This window comes from Labeo rohita, chromosome 7, assembly GCF_022985175.1.
Source record: "Labeo rohita strain BAU-BD-2019 chromosome 7, IGBB_LRoh.1.0, whole genome shotgun sequence".
NCBI classification, from domain to species: domain Eukaryota; kingdom Metazoa; phylum Chordata; class Actinopteri; order Cypriniformes; family Cyprinidae; genus Labeo; species Labeo rohita.
Window position 1 is genome coordinate 10,426,305 of NC_066875.1, and position 23,497 is coordinate 10,449,801.

The window sequence follows — 23,497 nt, forward strand, 5'->3', positions numbered from 1 at the left end:
GATATCTTATAATGGGCCGTGTTTAGATATTCCATCAGGACAATGATCCAAAACAAACACAGAAATGTGTCAGTGAGGACAATTCCCAATGGAACTAGGAATCTGAATGATCTGGAGAGATTCTGTATGAGGGAATGGTCTCTGAGCTCTTGTTAGGTGTTCTCCAAACTCACCAGGGAATATAAGAGAAAATTCAGAGCTGTTATCTTGGGAAAAGGACTTTGCAATGATTGGGTGCCAATAATTGTGGCCAGCGTGAACTAGAGAAAAACATTTATTTCATAATGAGATTTCCCCCCGACTTTTTTATCTTTTTATTTCAATGACAGAGTAGGATTTTGTGAATTTTTTCAATGAAAGATCAAAAGGATAAACAATGCAGATTTATTTCCATAGCTGCCTTTGCTCGTATTTACCAAGGGTGCCAATATTTGTGGAGGGCACTGTATATTTATTTAAAAAAAATGTTAAAATGTAGGTCTATGTATCAAATATGATACAACAGACATTTTAAATTTTTTCTTAATTTTTAAATAACATATACACTAAATTAGATTTTTTTCTCAGGTTTGGTTACAGATGATTTCGGTTTCAGTGCAGATTCAAACAGCACAATAGCAAATTTTTAGCATATTAAGGATTTGCACAATAAAGAGTGTTCTTTAAGAAGGAAAAAGGAACAAAAACATATCAAAGACTAGATCAATGAAAGATAATGCTGACAGTCACCATATGAAGTGCCATCTTCCTCTAGTACAAGCAGAACTCGGAATGAGTTGTAGATTAAGTGGGGCTTGATGGAAAGTGATCTCTGTTAAGTAACCAGATATACAGTAAACACTCATAACTACATGAATATTAATGCATGAATTTTAGAGCATCATAACACTTCCAGCGCCACAGAAAGGCTAATGAGTATGAATAACAGACAAGCACTGACAAAACAAAAATGACATTTAACGTCCTTAAGCTTTTTTTCCCCCCTCATAAGTTGTAACCAAATTTGCATAAATCTACTATACTTTTCTTTTAAAAGAATCAAACTCATACCGCTTTAAGTGGACCAAAATTGCATTTACACTGGCCTTGATAGTGGACTCATAGTGGATCTCATTTTGGTCTCCACTGTGATGGGGCCATAGTTCATTTTCATTGTTTACTGTGGAACACAGCCAACTTAGATATTATTGTAATGTAATACTGATAATGATGACCATAATTTTAATTAATATTTGATTATAATTAGGGCTTTCAAAATTAACACATTAACTTATTTGGAATAATAAGTTTAATTAACATTCAGTACTGGCATAATAAGCACCAATGCAGGTGTCCATTTTCGAAATCAATTAAAGACTTTTTTGTTGTTGTTTTCATATTACTTAAAAACATTCCTGTTTGCCTGCACTTAATAAAATTGAATTATAATAATCATAACTCTTCATCAGTTGTTGGATTGGGATTGACATTAACACTAATAGTATTGTGAGGATGGACTAGCAGAAATAGTACATCATCCAAGCATCTTTGGCATTTTATTTTTAACACTCTGATTTGGAATGCATCTGGATCTCTAATCTTGCATACTATTTTGAAAAGATAGTATGCCAACTGGGACACAGCCATAGTCTTATTTTAGTAATTAATACCCGAGCTAGAGCTTTGCACTTGGGTGAGTGATCTTATTTGTCTAATTTGATTCAGTGAGAGGAGGCAGAATTGCTTTATGTTAATGGCACTGATTGTGCAGCTTGCATCTGATAACAACTCAACTTTAGAATATCATGGAGGTTTACAATCTAAACAATATTAAGTTGTAGCATTCAAATACACAATGAAATGAAAGCTTCCAGAATGTTTTGAACTGAGTTTATTTTTCTTACCCCACTGGCAATTTGTTTTTTTCTTGCGTTTAGCACAAAGCTAACAAAATGGATGGGCCATAAAAATGAAATTAAACCTTTATTTTATTTTATTTTATTTTACTCTCAACTGTTACCAGTGTTACAGAACCATGTCTCTCTGAATCAAATCTATGAAAACAGGTCTCTAGCTCAAAAGGACAGGACAAGTGTAAAAATTAGACTAGGTCAAGCAGCTGTTGAGGGCAGCCCCTCAGTGGGATGGGGTAGGCAGCAGGGCGGACATGTCTTCAGGAAGACCTCAAAGCTGTTGAGTAGCAGTGCCAACCTTTCCTGCTCAAGATTAACATTTACCAAGAGCAAACTGCAAACTGACCACTGCTACAAGCACAAGACTAAGAAAATACTGTTGCTTCTAGGTGTGTGTATCTTTATGCTGTTTGGAAAAATATATATAGAGCTGTAGATGCTACATATAGCTAGGAATAGGACAACCAACGTTTGTTGGGCTCTCCCACATTTTACAGCTTTTTTTTAGGAGTAAAATGATCACTGGACATTATTTAGAAAAAAAAAAGTTGTTTGTAAAGAGACTTCCTTAATAAACTTTTTTTATTTTACAGCAAGGCAAACCCATATACACAGACAGTGAATTTGCAGGGCAGCTTTATAAAACACGAATCCTGCTGAGATGTCCTCAAATAGCATGTGGCTGTCTAGCGTCTGTGACAGCGACAATAAGGTCACTCACTGCCTTTCACTCCTCACATACAATGTCAAGCAAAGTACAATCAGCAATGCTTGATCTGCCAACAAGTGCGCACTCTCTCTCAAAAACAGGGTGATGGCACTGGGGACAGATATTCTTCTGCTCTCCAAAAGATAAAAAGGGTGATTGTCCCTGTACTCAATATGTGGCCCATTTCAACAGCTGACAAATGTATGTCACCTTCCCACAATCCTCTTAGCAGGTTACTTAGCAGTTCATGGCTCATGAGCACAAGATGGGATGAATATGAAAAATCTCAGATATACTGTACAGAATATACATTATGAATGTTAAAGGATAGGGTATTTAGGTTTTAAATATTGCGACATTTTACTTCACAGTACTGTATTGATTTTGTTCAGGCCAAATATTGATTCTTTGTTTTTTTCTTTCCTTTCAGCACTCTGAGACTCTTGAGAAAGACATGTTGAAACCAATGTACATTATTTTTTATTAAATAATAACTAAAGTGCTTCACGCTCTAAAACCGGAAATTCAGCACTCATCCAATGAACACTTAATCCAGTTTCACTACTGCACTAACACTTTCCAGTGTAAATATCCATCTCCATGTAAAGTTCCATGCAGGTCTACTCATGGGTCATGAATGCAAAGACATAGGATATAAGGATAGAAGCAATGGTGTAATGGCTGCTAAAAATTCTTTGCTGTAAAAAGAAACTTCTTTCAAAACTGTCGGATGTCGCACTGGGACGTTTTCAGGAAATTCGAAAAATAGGTAAAATGTCAATTTTTTGTCACAATTAGGTTTTCATTAAATTATTATTCTATAACATCTTGTCTATCATCTCTGAAAATATCTTTTCAGAAAATATCACTTGTTTATTGCAGAAAAATATCAACTTATTGGTATCAGTCAGACTCACGTTCATCAATAAAAAACATTTAAGAAATATTAAAAATATACTGTTGTTATGTTGTTTCTACATTAGTTTGAAGACTGAATTTGAAATTATTACAATATAAAAGTATATTTAAAAACTTCAATGTTAGGTGGGATTAATCATGATCAGAGCTGGGTAGTAACTGATTACATGTAAACTGGATTATATTATCAAGTCAAGTCAAGTCACCTTTATTTACATAGCACTTTTAACAATGCAGATTGTGACAAAGCAGCTGTACAGTATTAAATAGGAAATGGTGCAGATATCAAGCACTTTTTAAATTAAGTTACATTTTAAAATACTCATAATCAGACTATAGTTACTTTTTATTGATTACATGATTACATATTCACACAACAGCAATAAATTATTCATCACTTATTGACTCCCTCTAATTCCTCTTTTTTATCTTTTAAATTTCTTTTCTAAAATAGTCTACCGCTTATATGTGGACATTCACACATAGCCAGATGCCGACACAGCATTTAATTCTGAGCAATGGATTTACAAAAATCATTTCAGGTTTTTATGATTTAATTACTTGTTAGCCTGTCATTAAACTCACAAACCCCCTGCAGTTCCTTTACGAACTCCAGTCTGGGAAACCTTAGCCGCTTTTCCACTATTGGGCCGAACCGTTCTCTTTGCTTAACCGTTACATTCCGTGCCGATCCGGGCCAGTCAGCACAGATATGGTTTCATTTTCCACTGTGGTTCTGATAAAACGGAACTCTTTGGAATGCAAACACAAATGGCAACGCAATTGTAATATAAACAGCAATATCAGATGATCAGATATTTCTGTTTTTGGGACTACTTTGTTAAATAATGGAAAAAAAGGACACAACAAAAAATAAAATAAAATAAACAGAAGGCGACGACAGGTATAACGTTACCAACAAATGCTGAGGGGATATGCATGCCAATGGAGATGGACACAGAAGGTAAAACTTTTCTAAAAAAATACCACATTTATTGACAGTATTAATGCATGAGCTATGAACGCAGTGTAACAGCTGTTTTCTTTGCTGTTTGATCAAATACCGCGCTTTCGCTTAGCACGCTGCCGTGCCGTACCAGGCTCAGGTGGAAACACAACTGGAACCGTACCCGACCATTCTAAGAACCGTTCGCCCCGATACTGGAAAAGCAGCTATGTATATGCTTCTGAATATATTTTCTCACTCTTTGTATTTTTACATCATTATGGTACAAGATTATCGGTTTAAATCAATGTGACAAACAAGTTAGATCAAAAGTAATCTAAAAGTAGTTTGATTATATTACCTAAAATGTGTAATGTAATGGATTACGTTGCTGACTACAATTTTTGTAATCAGTAATGTAAAGTAAGTAATCTACCCAGCTCTGATCGCGATTAATTTTAGAAGAATGTTGTGTCTATATATATATATATATATATATATATATATAGATAGATAGATAGATAGATATATTATTCCACACTTTTGACTTCTGATCAGTAGTGTATTTCAGAGCTAAAACAGTCTTCATAGACCCGTGACCTCCCTACTGGCGAGTTTGATCTTAGGTGAAGTGTTTGTGTTGGATAGGTCAGTGAGAAGGAGAGATGTGTGACCTGAGGGTGGAGGTCAGAAAGAAGGATGAGCAAAAGAAGGGTCTGGAGCAATAGATGGAGAGGGGGATGACTGAATGCTTCACGTGACCAAGCAATGGCTGGGATCGCTTAAAAACAGGGCTGGGTGATGAATTGACCGCCCAGCAGACTGAGAACACTGAGGCACAGAACAAAGCAAATAAAGCACACAAACTCTTCCATATATCATTAATAAACGTCTACAAACTGATCTCCGAACAGCCATAGTGGAAAGAGAAAGAGTGAAACAGCTAGTTAACATTCTGCCCAGCACTCCAGTGCTCGGGAGTCAACCCCGTTACCACCTCGCTCCTGTTATTTACGAGCAGCTGGGCTAATGTGCATTCCCTAACCAGTGCTTACCCGAGCGCACCCGACTTTTAGCATGCCTCCATTATTCATAACTATGTGTGCGCAGCATTTGGAAAATTGCTAATGCTTCTCTGTGCGCAGCCTTGTCTTATTTATTTATTTTTATTTATTGTTTCCCAGAGCGTAATTCATTCCAGGAAAGAGCTGTCCTGCTAGAGAAGAGGGCATCACCTCAACCTGCTTGTCTTTCTTTATTTCTTTTCTATTTTTCTTGCTTTTCCCTTGTTTCCTTGTTGTGTTAGAATAAATAAAATGGTTGTTTAAAGCATGTGGGATTTTGCTATATTATCACTGGACTACAGTTCAGACTAGTCTGAACTTCATCTGACATGTCCACAGGGAGATCACAGACCATCTGATACATATTGCACAAAACTATGATGAGCACTTTAATATATTTTTAATTAAAAAATTAAAACAGATCAATTATATGTTGTTATATGTTATATGTTATTATATTGGTCAGTTATATTGGTCAGACACCCTCTTCCTACCTAAGTTGAGGGGGCAGAATAAGCTGCATGTGGACCAGACTTTAGGCTAATAGTAAAACATCTGGGAAGACTAGTGAGTCAGTTGACAAAAAAAAAATGAATAGCAGGTTACTAAGTTAATATTTCACTTACAGAAAGGGTAAAGCAAAAGCCAGGGCCAGATAATGATCCCAGATATTTATTACGAAATCCTAATGACCTTCAACCAGAGTTAATGAGGGTGTGTGTGTCTGTGTGTGTGTGTACTGCTGATGGACTATCCAATGGTCTGAAATTCGCAGCAACAACAAAAGAACAAGAGAGATTTGGAAGAAGAGAGAAGGAGGAGGGAGAGGAAGAAAGAGAGGGAAGATAAAGGCACGCATGAAAATCAATGGGAAGAACGAAGCATGAGGATTGGCAGAAAGTGAGCGCTGTAGAAAGGGTGACAGATGATCTATAGAGGTGCCAGTCACAGCCTGCAGCCACACTTACACTATTAGAGACACAGCCGGGCAGACACGGGCCGCATTGATCTGCTCTATCTCTCTCTCTGAGAGTGTGATGATGAAATGTGAGGGTGTGAGGGTGAGCAGATGGACTGCAACATCCAGCAGACTCAGGAAAAACAAGAAGAGCAATCGTTTTTATCAGGTTGCACGAGAAAAGAAAATGAGAAGGAAGTTTTTTATTAGGGATGGGCATAATGGTCCATTAATTGTTTATCAGCTGACTAAATGAGTAGCAAGCAGGGCCGTAGCTGGGGTTTGTGTGGCCCTGGTGCAGGTTGTACCCTTGGGCCCTGTTTGAAATCTTGTAAACTGCACAAATAAATATATAGAACAAAGATACAAACGGAACTAGGACTTATGGGTGTGTTCACACTTGTACAGTGGTTGAACAATGAAACTGAAACACTTGGTTTTAGATCACAATTATCATGATCTTATGCCTCCTTTTGCACCCAACACAGCATCATTTTGTCTTGGGAATGACAAAATCCTGCACAGTAGTCCTGCACAGTAGCCAGATGGGATTTTGAGCTATTCCTTTTGCGGAACAGCGGCCAGGTCACTACGTGATGCTGGTGTAAGAATACATTTCCTGACTCACTCCTCCAAAACACTCAAAGTGGCTCAATAATATTCATATCTGGTGACTGTGCAGGCCATAGAAGATGTTTAACTTTACTTTCATGTTCATTAAATCACTCTGTCACCAGTCTTGCTGTGTGTATTGGTGCATTATCATGCTGATACACGACACCACCTTCAGGGTACAATGTTTGAACCATTGGGTGCACATAGTCAACCTTCACACTCCGTTCTTACTGGTGGAATGTGCAATCAGTGAAGACTGGCCACCAGGCTGCGCAAATATAGTCATGAAACCTCCAATACTATCTTGGCCAGTGTTTCAGTTTCTTTGTCCAACCCCTTTAGTTTTGATGGTTTGGTTCATTTGGTCCAGACCAAATAGGAAAATTATACATTTGGTCCTGGTCTGCTAAGCGTTCACAGTTATTTTTGACACCAAACCAAAAAGCATAATGATAAGTTCACAACCTGAATGGTCGGGTTGAATGACATATATTTAGTGACGGAACTCACCGAATACTCCAAAAAAACGGTGTGTTCGACTTAAAGAGGCGCCTGGCAGACAGATCGGTGTATCACATCAAAGTACCCATTCACTGATCGGTCTGCTCAGCGCCGCTTTAACTTGAATACACCTATACCTGTTGCGTGTACATATGATTTTATTTTCACCACCTGCAAACTCATGAAGGGCTCATCAGAGACACTTAACCTCCTCGTTGCTCCATGTTTCCCCTGTGCTCATCATGAAATTATGACGCACAGTGTCGCATCTTATTATTTCAACCTGTTTTTGGTTCGTTTAGAATTATTTGGTCCATGTTGCGTTCATATTTCATTTGAACCTTACTAGAGTTCTAGTCCCATCGTTTTAGTGACCTTGGTCCGCTTGTTTGGTACGCACCAGAGTTCGAATGGCAGTGTTCACACTTACCCCAATGAACCACACTAATGGAGCAATTGCATTTGAGTTTGTTTTAATCGAACCAAACATGGCAAGTGTGAACACACCCTAAGTTCTTCTTAAGTAAGAAGAAGCGAAAGAGAACTCAATTTGGTGTTTATGAGTACTCAATTGAGTCTTCTTGTGCTTGGATGCTTTAAAATATCTTGAATGTTTAAATTGGCAAGGCTTACAAACATGTGCAAATGATAAGCTTTCGTAACAAATTGCTGCAGTGGCCCGTCAACTGTCCTGAGCGTCTTTCATGCTGGCCTTGGGCAGTCATTGAAATCGCTGGGGACACCACTACAGCTGTGGGCCCCTGCAATCTTCACCACCTTTCTCCCCACTAGCGACGGCCTTGTTAGTGAGGAAAGTTAGTGTTGTTAGTGTTTTTTTATGTTACGTTACGGTAGGGGTCGACCGATAGGTGTTTTTCAGGGCCGATGCCGATGCCGATACCGATCATTGCAGATCGAGTAGACCAATAACCGATAATTTGAACCAATATATATGTCTTTTGTAAAAATGAAAATTATGAATAACAAGGGCTCTGACAAAAACTGCCTTCCCTGGTGTTGGTTGAGTGTAGTACTCCCACACTGCACTTCTTACTCGACTTCCTCTGTGCATCCATCTTCAATAAGGGTAATATAAAGAGAGTTAAAAGTGGAGCCATTGATTGTATTGTATATTGTATCATGATTAAGCCTATGATTACTGTACTATAGCCAAACAGTTTGGGGAAATGTAAGTATTTTTCTTCAGTAATTAACATGTATGCGTAATAGCATAACCTCTCATAATTCCTCATTAATTCATTTCTGATGACTAAAACATAAGCTACAATAGTAGAAGTGAGTATTCAATTCATCATCTAATGCAAATCAATGGATTAACCTAAAAAAAACAACAACATAAATGTATATAATAAATGCAAATCATTTAATTGTCTTCATAGCTCCATTGTAGAAGTTGTTATCTTGGTCTATGTGACACTAGAAATTTCAGTTAGTTTTAATTTACAGTACAGAGCAAGTCAAGGCATAAAACTCAGTGCGTCTGTGCCATTTACATACACAGAGACATGCAGAACATGCAGGATTCATATTTAAATAGTGTTTTTGTGGCTTAATATTTACAGATACTAGTCCATATCATGACTCAATTTAAGGGTACTGACCTATTTCTGGTTAATTCATCCAAACTTTGACAAATTCCATGACATTCCACGTTATACAGTAAATTCCATTTATGACGTTTTCCACAACGCGAAATCATAGATAATATTGAGGTGTTTTGCAACTTCAGTGTATCGTTAGTGGATTGTGATTTATTGCAACTTCAGCAACATCTGCTGCTGCCTTATCTCTCAGAGATAACTGATGCCTGATCACTGAAGAAGTTCCAGTTAGCAAGCACTTTCGGTTTGAGAGTACAAAACTTTCAGTGCCTTCAGCCTCCTGCGTTGATTTGCCGGACACTTGGCTTGCAACAAATCAGATAGGTGGTGGGCGGAGATTGCTCTAGGCCACACAGGGGTGAGTTCCAACAGGCTGCATCAGAGTTAAATAGTGCATTTCAAAATTTAATTATTTTATCGGTGAATCGGTTTTGAAAATGACTGATACCGATAATCATAAAAATGCTTAATATTGGCTCTGATGATCTGCCAGGCTGATGACTGGTTGATCCCTACGTTAAGCCCCGTTCACACTAGCAGCGACTTCTGTCTGCATGTCGCCAGAGGCTGGCGACGAGGTTGCTAGTGGACGTTCTCACTACTGGTTGCCTTGACAGCGAATCAGGTTTCTTGCCGCTAAATTCAAACATTTTGGAGGCAAAAGACTAAATATAATATAAATATAAATTAAATCTGTACATACAAACAAAAACGACGGAGAAGCAGAGTCTACTTTTTTCCATTGAGTATGTTTATCTATGGCTGAGAGAGGAGAACAATCACATGAGCTCTACCGTCTTCTTTCCTATTGGCTGGAAAGTCGCTCTTCATTTGCATAAAGTTGAGGGATTCTGAACTTTGTCGCGTCGCTGGACACGCCCCATCCGGTCGCCAACGGTCACTGTAGCTCGATGTCGCGTTTGTCACCCGAAATCGGCAGCTCTCCATTGAAATGAATGGGATCGCGTCGCTTTGTCGCTGCGTGTCGCTTGTAGTAGTGTGAACGGGGCTTTACAGTTAAACACATTCACCACAATGGTTAAAGTGTTTCAGTGACAACCTTCAATAACTGCCCAAGATGACAGTTTTGTGCAATACAAGATAACAGAAATTAAGGTTTACCACGTTTTGAAAAAAAAAAAAAAAAAGAATTTACTAAAAATTTGAAAAGGCACGGCCACAAATTTTTTAACTGACCTTATTGCATCTGTAATTGTAGGATTTTCTCTTTCTCCACAACTTTATGGGTGGAGGGTATTTCAATAAATCATGCAAAGTGTTTTACTAAGGTTTGCGGTAATTAATTTACTGGTATTTGCAGCATTATTTAACGCCCAAAATAAGCATGTCTTAACCCATTTTATGCCTGACATGGCTGCGATAGTTGCTAATTTGTGCTGCTTTTGGTAGATTGTGTTGGTCATTATGGAAATTAGCTGGGGAGCTGGGATTGCATAGGACTGCCAATTTGACACAATGCACGTTTCATGGTTCTTTGTGAATGTGTGTCAGAGTTCTATTCAAAAGTGACTTTTTTTTTTGCATACACAAAACATTCATATCACTTCATGTAGATTACTTTTATGATGCCTTTATGGTCTTGTTGGAGCTTAAAAGTTTTGTTTGAATGGACCTTTAAATAAAGGACAGAAATGTATCAGGTGTCATTAAAAATATCATAATATGTGTTTTGAAAATTAACAAAGATTTGGAACGACGTGGGTGAGTAACTGATAACAGAATATTCATTATTACATGAATGTTATAATCTTTTTTTTATCACATATTTAATCATCTGTTCCTGAGTGGTGGTCTCTTTATGCACTTTATGGCAACAGATTTGGTAACATTATTATATTAGTACTGATACTACTAAGTTAGTATTGGTATTAATACTGGTGAGAGCCTAAATATTAATAAACAAGAAGCAATCTGTTTCAAAAATTGTTTTGTCCATGAATACATACCACTGCAATGAAAGCACACACACACACACACACAGGCTCCAGACTGGTGTGTTTTGAGCTGATTGCTCTCTCTTATTATGGGATGGTGCTGTGTAATGGAGTGTGACAGAAGCATGGAGCACTGCAACTCTGTGCTTGCTGCCTCCTGCACGCACTCACTCTCTCATCAAACTGCTCTCTATTCCTTTACATTTTTATTTACTTTTTTTTTTTTAGAATAGTTCTGTCATCTATAAAACTGTCATAATTTATGGTCACAGTTGGTATGTATGGTCAACTTTCTTTTACAGAACTCACAGAAAAATATATTTTACTATTCATTGAAAGGATGCAAGAAGCAAACAAGACACAGAGAAGTGCCATTAAATTGTCCATGACATTAATATTCTATAGTTTTCTGACGCCATATGATAGCTTTCTGTAAGGAACAAACTTATGTCTATGCTGCAGTAGTGTTATTTTAGTATAAGAAAAGTCAAGAATAAATGATGACAGAATTTTCATTCTTGGGCAAACAATTCTTCTATATGTCTTTATGTCTTATCTTGCAAGACATATAGACATTAGGTATGTCTTGCACTTTATTCAGTCAAACCTTCATACGGCTCCACCTGAGAATGTCCCACAGAACACAGTTTTACTTATGCACAGTGTGTAGACATGCTCCCCTGTACTGTACGTGTAGTATCATAACAGACAAGCATAAAGTAAGTGTGAGATCAGTACCGGTTTTGAACCATCCATCCTCAGTGAAGGTGTCTGCGGTCTCCTTAGGTTTGTTCCAGTACTTCTGAAAGACAGAAGAACCTCGAACCAACAGTTCACCCTCCTTTCCCTCCAAACCTGCCTTCACCTGAGAAAAAAAAAAAAAAAAACACACACACACACACACACAGGTTCAGAGACTCAATGGAAAAAAAATCTGTACAAAATCATTAAGTCTTCTTCATTGAAAACTGTATGTAAATACAAAGTTGAGGTCGATCCATACACAGTGCAGATCTGCAAAATGTTAATTATTTTACCATAATAATTTTTATTCAGTATTGCATGAATAAGATATTTCACATAAAATATGTTTCCATATAGTCCACAAGACTAAATAATAGTTGAATTTACAAAAATGAGTTACTCTCAAAAATGAGATACTTTTGAGTTTCAAAAGTATGTTTCTTAATACTGTGTTGTTACCTGAATGAACTACAGCTGTTTTTTTTTTTTGTTTTTTTTTGTTATAGTCATTCATGAGTCTCTTGTTCATCATTTAAACTGCCTGCTGTTCTTCAGAAAAATCCTTCAGGTCCCTTTTTTGTGTATTTAAACCCTTTCCAACAATGACTGTATGATGTTCTTTTCACACTGAGGACAACTGAGGGACTATGCAACTATTACAGAAGGTTCAAACGCTCACTGATGCTCCAGAAGGAAAAACAATGCACTAAGAGCCAGGGGTGTAAACTTTTAAACAGAATGAAGACATTTTTCTTATTTTGCACAGATATCATGTTTTTATTATTTAATATTGCCTTCTGTAATAGTTGCATATGAGTCCCTCAGTTGTCCTCAGTGTGAAAAGATGGATTTCAAAATCATGTTGTCATTGTTGGAAAGGGTTCAAATACACAAAAATGCTGAAAAAACCTGAAGGATTTTTCTGAAGAACAGCAGGCAGTTTAACTGTTCAGGGCGAACAAGAGACTCATGAACAACTATCATTAAACTAAACAAAAAGAAACAAAAAAACATCTGTGGATCATTCAGGTAACAACACAGTATTAAGAAACATACTTTTGAAACTTTTGAACAGGGTCATTTTTATAAATTCAACTATTATTTACTCTTGTGGACTATATGTAAACATTTTTTATATGAAATATTGTAATTAGGTCAGTGCTAAATAAAAAAAAAACATGCATTTTGTATTATCCCTCTTTTAGTTTGGTAAAATAATTAACATTTTGCAGATTCTGCAGATTCTATCAATGCATACTTACAGTTTAATCATGATTTTTGTGTGAAAACATTTGCACAGGTTTTATGCACAAGATTGTGTATATGTGCACTTAGTGAATAACTACTCACCTTCTTCTGTACAGGTTTACTGCATTTTAAATTATGGCTAGCACTGGGGAACTGACACTTAAAATGCTTGAAACAAGCAATTTCAAATAATAGGGCTGCACTCCAAATAACCCTTATTGGTCAGTTTGACTAAATGACCAGTACAGCTCTATTTTTATCTGTCAGGCAAACATAAGTAATGCTTGGTATTAATGTGGCTTTGGTATCAAAAGAATATCTGAGATAAAGCTATTTTCAGTTCGCTGTGTTCTGTTTCTCCTGATTACTTTTTTTTTTTTTCTTTTGTATCCCGCGGTATTAATATGAAAAAGACAACAGAAACGGCACAGTTGTTGTCTGCTCCCATTTTTCTCTCCAAATCATCACTCATAACTCTTTACCATTTTACCAGTGCTCACAGTGCTTACAGTTTTTGACCCTTTTTCAGTTCTAATCCCTTATTGGAATATTTCAAAGGTGGAAAATACAGCATTTATGTGTCAAAATGAGGGAAAGCACTATTAAATATGCATAAATGTGCCAGTTAATGTTGGAACATTTGTGATTAACGCAACATACACATAAGTTAAATAATACAGACCTAAATATATTACCACTACGCAGTAATATTTAACACGTCTACAATATTGCTGCTAAAAGATTTTTGCGGTTATTCATGATCTGCTGATAGTAACTTGTTAAAATGTTAAAGTTTCCTTTTTATGCTCGATGGCTGAATGAGAAGAATTATATTTCACCTCATTGCACCCAGTTTTTGTAAATGATTACTACTGCATTCATACAGTGAATCCTAAGCAAGTTTATAGTCAGTCGCCCATTGATTACAGTTTAATAGAAGTTACACCCATAATCCGTGCCAAGTGTCATATGGCGTAGGAAAAAGGCGGACAGGAACACTTATTTACTATAGGAAATATCAGAATATTCCTAGGTACCCGGGTTCCTTTGTTGTTGCCCTCAGCGATGATAGTGTTGGTGGAGTTTGTCATCATGATACGCACTTCCACTCCTGGCAGAGGCACTCCAACAGCACCTGGAAAAACACACACAGGCATTTTCGTTAAATACAACTTGTTGTCTTTTATTTTCTTTTATTTTGGTGGCTTACATGCAGCCAAACTATTGGTTTACCACGTTCTGATTGCAACGTAAAACATTAATTATATAGCATTTCCTAAGAAAGAGAGGCTTCACTTTGGATACTGGGAAAAATAATACTCAAACTCCTTGCAAAACCTTCACTGTCAAAATGTTTGGAGAAAAAATGTCAGCTTATTGTAACACTGAATCACTCTGACTAAACAATAAATTCTGTCTGCACTGTAAAGCTGTAGCACAGATATACACAGCTGAAGAGATGTCTTACTCCTATATACACACGTATGTGAAATCTGACCATTAGGGGCTTGAGTGTGAATATAAATGAGATGGGGGCTGATTTGAGGTCTATGCACGGTGTCCACTGGGATATGATTGTGTGTAAGTATATACTGGAATGTGGTTCTCCCTGTAGCAGCATTCCTGTCACAAAATGAGAAAAGGACACAATAGCTCCCAGACTGCTTAAAGAAGCCATTAACAAGCCTCCAGTCCCTCTGCCCATCACAAGCCCTCATTAAAACAGAGGACACACACATGCGCGCACACACACACACACACACACACACACTCATGTTTTATTCAAAGCCTCTCGCACAGCAATCCACACTGTGCCACCACAGGGAGTGGCAGTACCTCCTAGTACAACATGGAAAGAAAAATAACTAATGTGCATTACTACTATTGGGACAATTAGATTTATTTTTCTGTAGTTTACCCTTCTGAATGGCTTGTTTAACTAGATTTCTACATTTTCATTGGTGTTTGCCTGTGTTAAATTCAATGCTATAGGGGGTTCACGGTGATTGCTAGGGCATTGATGTATTCTTCATGCCTGTAGCACATCCTAAGAAATAAGAAATAGAACAGTAGTAACAAAAGTAGCTGAATTTATGCTTCAAAATTTGTTAATAATGCCATTAATAATGCTATTTCAATAATTACAGGGTCATTCTATAATTAGGGGTTCATTTATAATTTGACAATGTGAAGAAAAAAGTTCTCCTTTTTCCCAAAAACCCAAACGTGATCTTACACAGCTGCTTTGAGACAATCTATATTATATAAAGTGCTATATAAATAAAGGTGATCTGCAGGAATATGTGCATAAAATACAATCTATGTTTGCAACTGTCCACCATGTTACCTTTACTGGACAACACAGTTGACAGGTAACTTTGACATTTTTAGTGTTTTGGGCCTATACTTAACATAGAAGCCTAGAACAACTGAGCATTTGGTATGTTTAGAAATGTATTTTCATAAACAAAAGTTTTAGTTGAATTGTCTTTTTAAAATTTGCAGGAATAATACTTGTGTAACACTGTTTTTTGAACAAAAGATATGGCTTTTTCAACATTTAGTAGTGTGATTGGGAAAATATAATTGTGTACTAGAAAATTAAGCATCGGGGCTTTATATTGATGAAAATATATTAAAAATGTACTTCACGGACATGAGATTTACCCACAATTCTAGAATGACCCTACAGTTACTCCAGTTGCACTATTTTACTTCTTTGCTTTACTTATTTTGCTACATGCCTCATTGTATCCGGCTATGCTACGAATGCTTTGGTAATTCAAATGCAGTTTTTGTCATGCCAATAAAGTACACTAAAATCAAATTGAAAACGGATAGAAAGACAAAGTGCAGAAAGTGAGTCATGGTGAGAAAACTAAGGTGGAGAATCTGGTGTGGAGCAGTTACAACAGAAATTGATCAAATGAAAGAGAAAGAGAGAGATGAAGGTTCGAAAATGCATTAAAATATCAATAAAAATATTTATAAATAACTTCTTTTTTTCATAAAAACAAGCTCTCTTGCTTGTGTTTGAAAATGAAAGCTGAAAAAAATATGTTTTGTATATTTGTACACCATACAGATATTACACCACACTACTGTACTACATAAACATATTAAGAAGAAATTCAATTAATTAATAAGTATATTTAATTAAGATGTGTCACTCTTCTGATAAAAGATATAGACCCTAGCTAAACTGAATTGCTGGCTTATGGGTGTTACACAGTGCATAGTGGCTAGATAAATGTGTGTTTTGTATCATAGCTGATACTCTGTTGTGTATATTAGAATAGATGGAAGAACTATCCTTTTGTATAATTAACATTAGCAATATATCTTAAATTATAAAAAAAAGAATTAAACTAGAACAATGCCTAATCAAGTTTCAAGCTCTTTTTAAATTGGAAAAAAACAAGAACTGCATTATTTCATGAACTGACTGTTAGAAAAATCCAAACAACTTCTTAAGAGACTTTTTAATCTCAGTTAGGAGATTTATAGCATCAACATTCTTTTACAACAAAGATTCACACTGCCACACACATTAGATCAAACTCATCATAATTCATGGATGTCTCCCTCTGGTGATCACAGTCAACCCTGTGACTGATATTGATCGGCTTCAACCTACTTTTGAATTAGACAGCCTCATGCTGTCGTCTCATGGGGCCGAGCAGGAAATGTTAACAGTGGCAAACTCCTCTTAATCATCACCTCTGAGCGTTAACTTCAGCCCATTTTTCCTCCAAACTCTTCACTAATAAAACTACACGGCACACGAGCTGCCTCTGACAGCCACGTTAGCACCTTCACTCACAAACACGTGTCAAAAGACGAACAAAACAATCCTCAGACAACCAGAGCAATGCAAGAAATTGCAAGAAGAGCACTAAAAGTGCTTTGATACTGACACTAAAAGAAGACGTGGAAGTTGATGGGAGCAGTTTGATCAGTGCTACATCACTCACAAAGACCCATGGAGAGTTTCTCAGAAGATAATCACACGTAAACAACAAAACGCAGACGAAAGAAAGACAAACAAACTAGTTCAGAACGGAGGTTGATCTGTGACAACTTGCCATCATAAACTGTCTGCGAAAAAAAAACAGTGTTACAGAGATGAAGGATTAGGGCTAAACATCAGTAGAAGAAAAAGTAACAAAGCCAAGCTGATTATAAAAATTCAAAGTACCTCTATTTCAGAGTCTGGCAGAAGTAAGAGGTATATAATACCAAAAAAAGCTATCCGTTGTTTATATTCACATTCATCTAAATGGCAGTTGATTGTTCAGATTTTAATTCAGTCATTGTACACAGTAAAAATTTAACGTGTTAAATATTGAAGAATACCATGATATTTAAAATATAAAATAATAATATCATATTAATACTACACATATGATAATATTGCAAATAATTCAGCACCAGTAACTATCTGGCTGACAGCAGATAGTAGCATTATTACTGTACACTTTAACGCTAGTTTCCATTCATCATAAAATGAAGAACAAAAAACAAAAGGTAGACACACTGTGTAGTTGTAATTGCCATTTTGTTGCACAAAATCATGTTAATCAAATCAAAACCATGTTGATTAAATCAAAGTGAGACACTCACTCAGCTGAAAAAATGTTAATCAACACTAAGTTATTTTGTATGCTTCTGTAAAGTTATGTTTACAGACCGTCTTTCTGCCTCCCTGCACTCATATTTTAAGTATGATTCACTGACCAAAAAAGACAAAACACAAAATGAAGGTACAGTAAATATAAATTTGTTAGATAGATTTTTTTTTTTTTTTTGTCATAGCTTATTTTAAGGTCCAATTCTTGCTATTAGCAACGACTTTTGCCTCAATAAACTCTTAATTTGTTGCTTAAGTATAATTAGGTATTGGGTAGGATTAAGAATGTAGAATTTGGTCATGCAGAATATGTGTTTTGTAAGTATTAATTAACAGCCAATAAGATAATAATACGCATACTAATAAGCAACTAGTCAATAGTGAGAATTGGTCCCTATACTTAAGTGTTACCTTTCTATTATATATAGCTATTGACTTTACAGTAAGTAACTTTAAGAACTCGAGCAGCCTCAAAATCAGATTTTTACTACATGATTATCGTAGCCAAAAGTATTTGCAATAGTATTGTTATAGTAACTATATGAGCCTAGCTCTTAAAATTACAAACTGTGAAGCCATAAAAGACCAATATGGGATCTTCTTCAAACAAGCTTTCAGAATCTTTAGTTGAACTTCTGTATTGGTGACGATATATGTGACTTTGGATCATAAAACCAGTCATAAGGGTCAATTTTTTGAAATTGAGATTATACATAATCTGAAAGCTGAATAATTAAGTTTTCCATTGATATATGGTTTGCTGGGATATGACAATATTTGGCTTTCAGATACAGCTATTTGAAAATCTGGAATCTAAAGGTGCAAAACAACTAAATATTTTAAAAATCGCCTTTAAAGTTGAATTAATGAAGTTAATTGAATATATAATAAATAAATATAAATTATATATAATAAATATAATAAATAATGAAGTTCTTAGCAATGCATATTACTAATCAAAAACTAAGTTTTGATATATTTATTGTAGGAAATTTACAAAATATCTTCATGGAACATGACCTTTAATTAATATCCTAATGATTTTTGGCATAAAAGAACATTTTTACATATACAGTGTATTTTAGGCTATTGCTAGAAATATACCTGTGCTGCTTAAAGGAGAAGTTCACCTCCAGAACAAAAATTTACAGATAATTTACTCAGCCCTTAGTCACTCAAGATGTTCATGTCTTCCTTTCTTCAGTCAGAAAAGAAATTAAGTTAAGGCTCTAAACGATCCCAGTCGAGGAAGAATAGTCTTATCTAGCGAAACGATCTGCCATTTTCGAAACAAACTGACAATTTATATACTTTTTAACCTCAAATGCTCCTCTTGTCTTCTCTCTGCGATGTGCATATGTAGTCTGTGTAAGCCGGGTCAATACAGTTAGGGTATGTGGAAAAACTCCTGTCTCCTTTTCTTCTTCAACATCAAAATCATCCTACATCGCTGTTTTACCTTTTTTTGTAAAGGGAGTTTGATCTTCTTTGCATGTTCACTTTGTAAACACTGGGTCGGTACTTCTGCAGTGATGTAGGACAATTTTGAATTTGGGGAAGATAACGAGATGGGAGTTTTTCGAAATACCCTAACTGTATTGTCCGTATTGAACTGGAAAAAAACACAGACTTAGACAAGACAAGTGTTTGAGGTTAAAAAGTATATAAATTGTCAATTTGTTTAAAAAATGACCGATTGTTTTGCTAAATAAGACCCTTCTTCCTCGGCTGGGAAGAATTTAATCTAGCTGCATTTAATCTGCATTTACACTGCATTTTGGAAGTTCATACTTTGGGGCACCATAGAAGTCCACTATATGGAAAATATTCCTGAAATGTTTTCCTCAAAAAACATATTTTTTTTATCGACTGAAGAAAGAAAGACATAAACATTTTGGATGACAAGCGGGTGAATAAATTATCTGTAAATTTTTGTTCTGGAAGTGAACTTCTCTTTTAAGACTGGTTTTGTGGTCCAGGGTCACATATGGTATATCTTTGTTAACTTTTGTTAAGTGTACACATATTTGCTATTATTGTTGTTGGTAGACACATTTATGAAGTGATGTAGTACCAGGTACACGTGGTCCCTTAAGTGGATTTGACAGTGCCATGCCAATCTCAGTCATGCCATAGCGCTCCAGCAGCACATGACCTGTGATCTCTGCCCAACGCTCCAGGATAGGCTGTGGAAGAGCAGCAGAACCAGACACCATCAACCTGATAGAGCGAGAGAGAATTGGCCGTCATTTTCCACACATTTTTAAAGTTGGAAATTATGCACTGGTTGTTTTTCTTCAAAAAGTCTTGTTTCGCCATTTGACCCTGAGGTAAAGTACACAGAAGCTTACGTGACTGAGCCAAATAAAGGTTTGAAGGCTTCTCTTTGATGTAGGTTTACTGAAGAAAAAAAGAGAATTTTGGGGGAGATGCTCTGGCTGGTTGCATCTGAAGACAGAGGCTATGAGCCAGGATCCTAGCTAAATTACTGTGGTGTTTCAACAGAGAAAGACAGAGGATGTACCGTATTCTCTCTTTGCACACAGCCCTGATGAAGTCTTGGACTCGGGGTTGAGTGAAGTGTTGGTCGTAATATTCAATGAGTTTAGAGTAGATGGTGGGAACTGCCATAAATACATTTACCATGGGGGACTTCGAACCAATCAACTCCTCCCAAACCTGGAACACAGCAAAAACAAACAAACAGAAAAATTCAAGCATTGTCAACCAAATGTTTAACTGAACAGTTTTATATAAATATAACAGGAAACAAATCAGCCAAATTTGCAAATGATAATTTCAGTATGTTCTAAATCTGTAGGTACTGTAAGTACTGATATGTAAATGTTGGAAATTCATTTACCAATAATTATTTTTCTTTTAACACTACATGTTTTGTCATTGTAAAGCTTGGCTGGTTATTTTAATTTGCCTATCTGTTATTTGTCATCATATATTAAGGTTTAAATTTAAATGACCAGATAATTATTATAACTGATGAATATCCATAAAAGCAAATCAAAAAAACAAACAGACTAAGCTGCGAAATGTTTGCAGGACATTGCCAGCTGCCACTGGGATGAAGGGAAATACTGAAATATATTTTCTGCACCTTTTGCAGACTCCCTTAGTTCACAATAAGTGAAATCAGACATCAAAATATTTAAATATAGAGCAGAAAAAATATACTTCTATAACCATGCAAAAAAAAAAAAAAAAAACGCCTAATCAGACCGTTACCGTTAATTACAGAAAAAAACACAACAGATACTGATTAAGTCACTGATTGTGCATCCCTAGTGTTATTTGTCTTGGTGACTGTATAAGCTTGGGGGGAAAGGTTGTCCACTAGAGGAATGTTGTTAAAAAAGGAAAAAGCGAGTATAGATTTGTAAAGGTCAGTGTGATTCACAGTAGAAGAGAAACGGTTCAGATTCCCTGTAGAGCTACTATTGAGGTCAGAGTGAAGACTGCACTGTGCAGGACACACTGGGCTTTTACAGTGTTTCTCTGCTTTTGATGAATGCGTTGCGTGAAGCATAGTGAAGGACGGCAGACCCAATCCCCACCACACACCCACACTCATCCCAGTCTGTCAGACAGAAACAGATGCATGTAGACAAGCAGCATAACTGCCGATATAAACACACTTCTCATGCAGGCACACAAATCAATTACAGAGCATCTAACTTTACTCACTCTTTTCAGTCACGTACTTTCATTGTACGACATACAAACACATGAGAATGAAGGGCGGTACAATGGATGATCAAACATAAACGTGTACAATTCACACATAAAAGTTACAATATAACAATTCTTTCTTTTTCATCTCGCGCACACACACAGACACACACACACAGTCTCGCAGTCGGGCGGCACGCCTGGCTGCACCTTTAGAACACAGTGGGAGAAACGCGTGAATTAATTGAAGGTGAACGACAGATTCTCCTTGGCTCTGTCCCCCCTGGGAGGCACACATCTCCCCCCGCCCTCTCTCTCTCTCTCCATTTCATTATTTCCTGCTTCAGTACCTCCATGCTCTTATCATTCCTGCTGTCTCGCACTCTCTCCATCAACCCCCCCACCAACACACACACACACACACACACACACACACACAGAGTGACACTTCTTTTATCATCAAAAACCCATCTCTCATCACCACACCTCCTCCTCCTCTCCACTCCGGTACCCAAGTTGCTCTGGTTTCTCTTTTCATTTCATTAGCCCCCCAACAAAGAATTGAATGAATTTGTTTGTACTTTGATATTGTTTATTTCAAAGTACACTATGTATGTGTGTAAACTTGTCGTGCACAGGCTGCTCATCAAATTCACAGAAAATCTGGCACTTTTTGTCTGGAGACATTCCTGACAATAAGCTATCAAAATAATTTAACTTGTCAAATTGTTCTGCAGACTTCAGGCAATTAATTTGTTGGGCTATAAGAAAACACACAAAGTTTCAGAAACTTGGAACAAATTAATTAAACATAGCTGCAAGTAGCAACAAAAAAGAAAGAATAAAAGAAAGAGAAAAAGAAAAAGAAAAAGAAAGAAAGAAAGAAAGAAAGAGAAAAGAGGAGTGCAACTTCAAGCTGTTCATTCATTACACTGAAAATGAAAGGTCAAGTCAAGTACTTTGCATTGTGGGACTGAAGGTCAAGTCAGGCTCATTGCACAGTGCACAGACAGTGTAACAGCACATTTTGGCAGGTGCAGTAGGTTATTCTTTCAAATTTTCCAAATTCCCTTGATGACTGAAAACAATTGACTCTTTGCGGGGAGCTTGATTGACAGGCAATCTGATCATTGAAGATCCACAAAATAGTATTTATTATATAAAAAAAGACAAAATTTGAAAGCTAAGAATTTATTTCATACTGTTTCATACCAGAAGTAACCTGCTATATCTGTCGGCGCATTATCAGTGTCTTCTTTGCTCCGCAATGTATTTTCACTGAGTAAGAACACGATGCAGGCAGGTCTTTGCGAAGGTTCAAACCGTCTTTCCTGTGTTCATGAATTTTAAATGAGAAATAAGATGGGGTAGGACCAAGGTTGCTTTAGACTTTAACATTGTCTGTCATTTGTCATATTTTTATTATAATAACACATTTATTTGTTTTTATTTTTGTTCACATCTTCATTTTTAATCATGAACCTACAGGACCCTACAGGCTTATGCATTTATTTTGAAGAGAACAAATGAACAGAGACTGTGCGTTCAACACCACACCCTGCAGTGACAGTGGAGGCCACTAAAAACAACAAAACATGTTAGGGCTGCATAAAAAAAAAATCTTTTTAATAGATTCTCATTTTTTATGATCGCAATAGGCTAAGCTCTGTGCTTTATTACTTTTGATATGAAACAAAGTCTCAGATTTCAAATTCTGTCCATTTCATTAGGAAATTCAAGCAATAAATACCGTTTTGGCGCTCTTTAATGTGGTGCGATAGATTGCTGTAGCTTGAACTGGGTACTCGCCTGTGCATAATTAAACGCATAGCAAAAGATTTGTGACAATTTCATTTTTGTTCTGGATCCCATACTGTGTTGCCACACTGGAGCGCACTCACCACCAACGGGACAACGGCAGGATTTACAGTTACAAGCAGGGCGTAAAACTAACTTTTTGCCACACTTGCCAGTGTCGTGATAAAATTTATCGGCCAAATTTTTTTTTTAC

General features: G+C 36.5%; 1 protein-coding gene across 2 annotated transcripts in view; it reads right to left on the reverse strand.

Annotated features, from left to right (window-relative positions):
* acsf3 (acyl-CoA synthetase family member 3) overlaps positions 1 to 23,497 on the reverse strand; it is a 58,610-nt gene that overhangs the window by 21,971 nt on the left and 13,142 nt on the right. For both annotated transcript variants that reach the window (XM_051116075.1, XM_051116074.1), the window contains exons 4-7: positions 20,327 to 20,481; positions 19,877 to 20,022; positions 14,210 to 14,307; positions 11,919 to 12,045 (exon numbers count right to left, since the gene is read on the reverse strand). In XM_051116075.1, the coding sequence (XP_050972032.1) occupies positions 11,919 to 12,045; positions 14,210 to 14,307; positions 19,877 to 20,022; positions 20,327 to 20,481 (526 nt within the window). The remainder of the gene's footprint in view (positions 1 to 11,918; positions 12,046 to 14,209; positions 14,308 to 19,876; positions 20,023 to 20,326; positions 20,482 to 23,497) is intronic.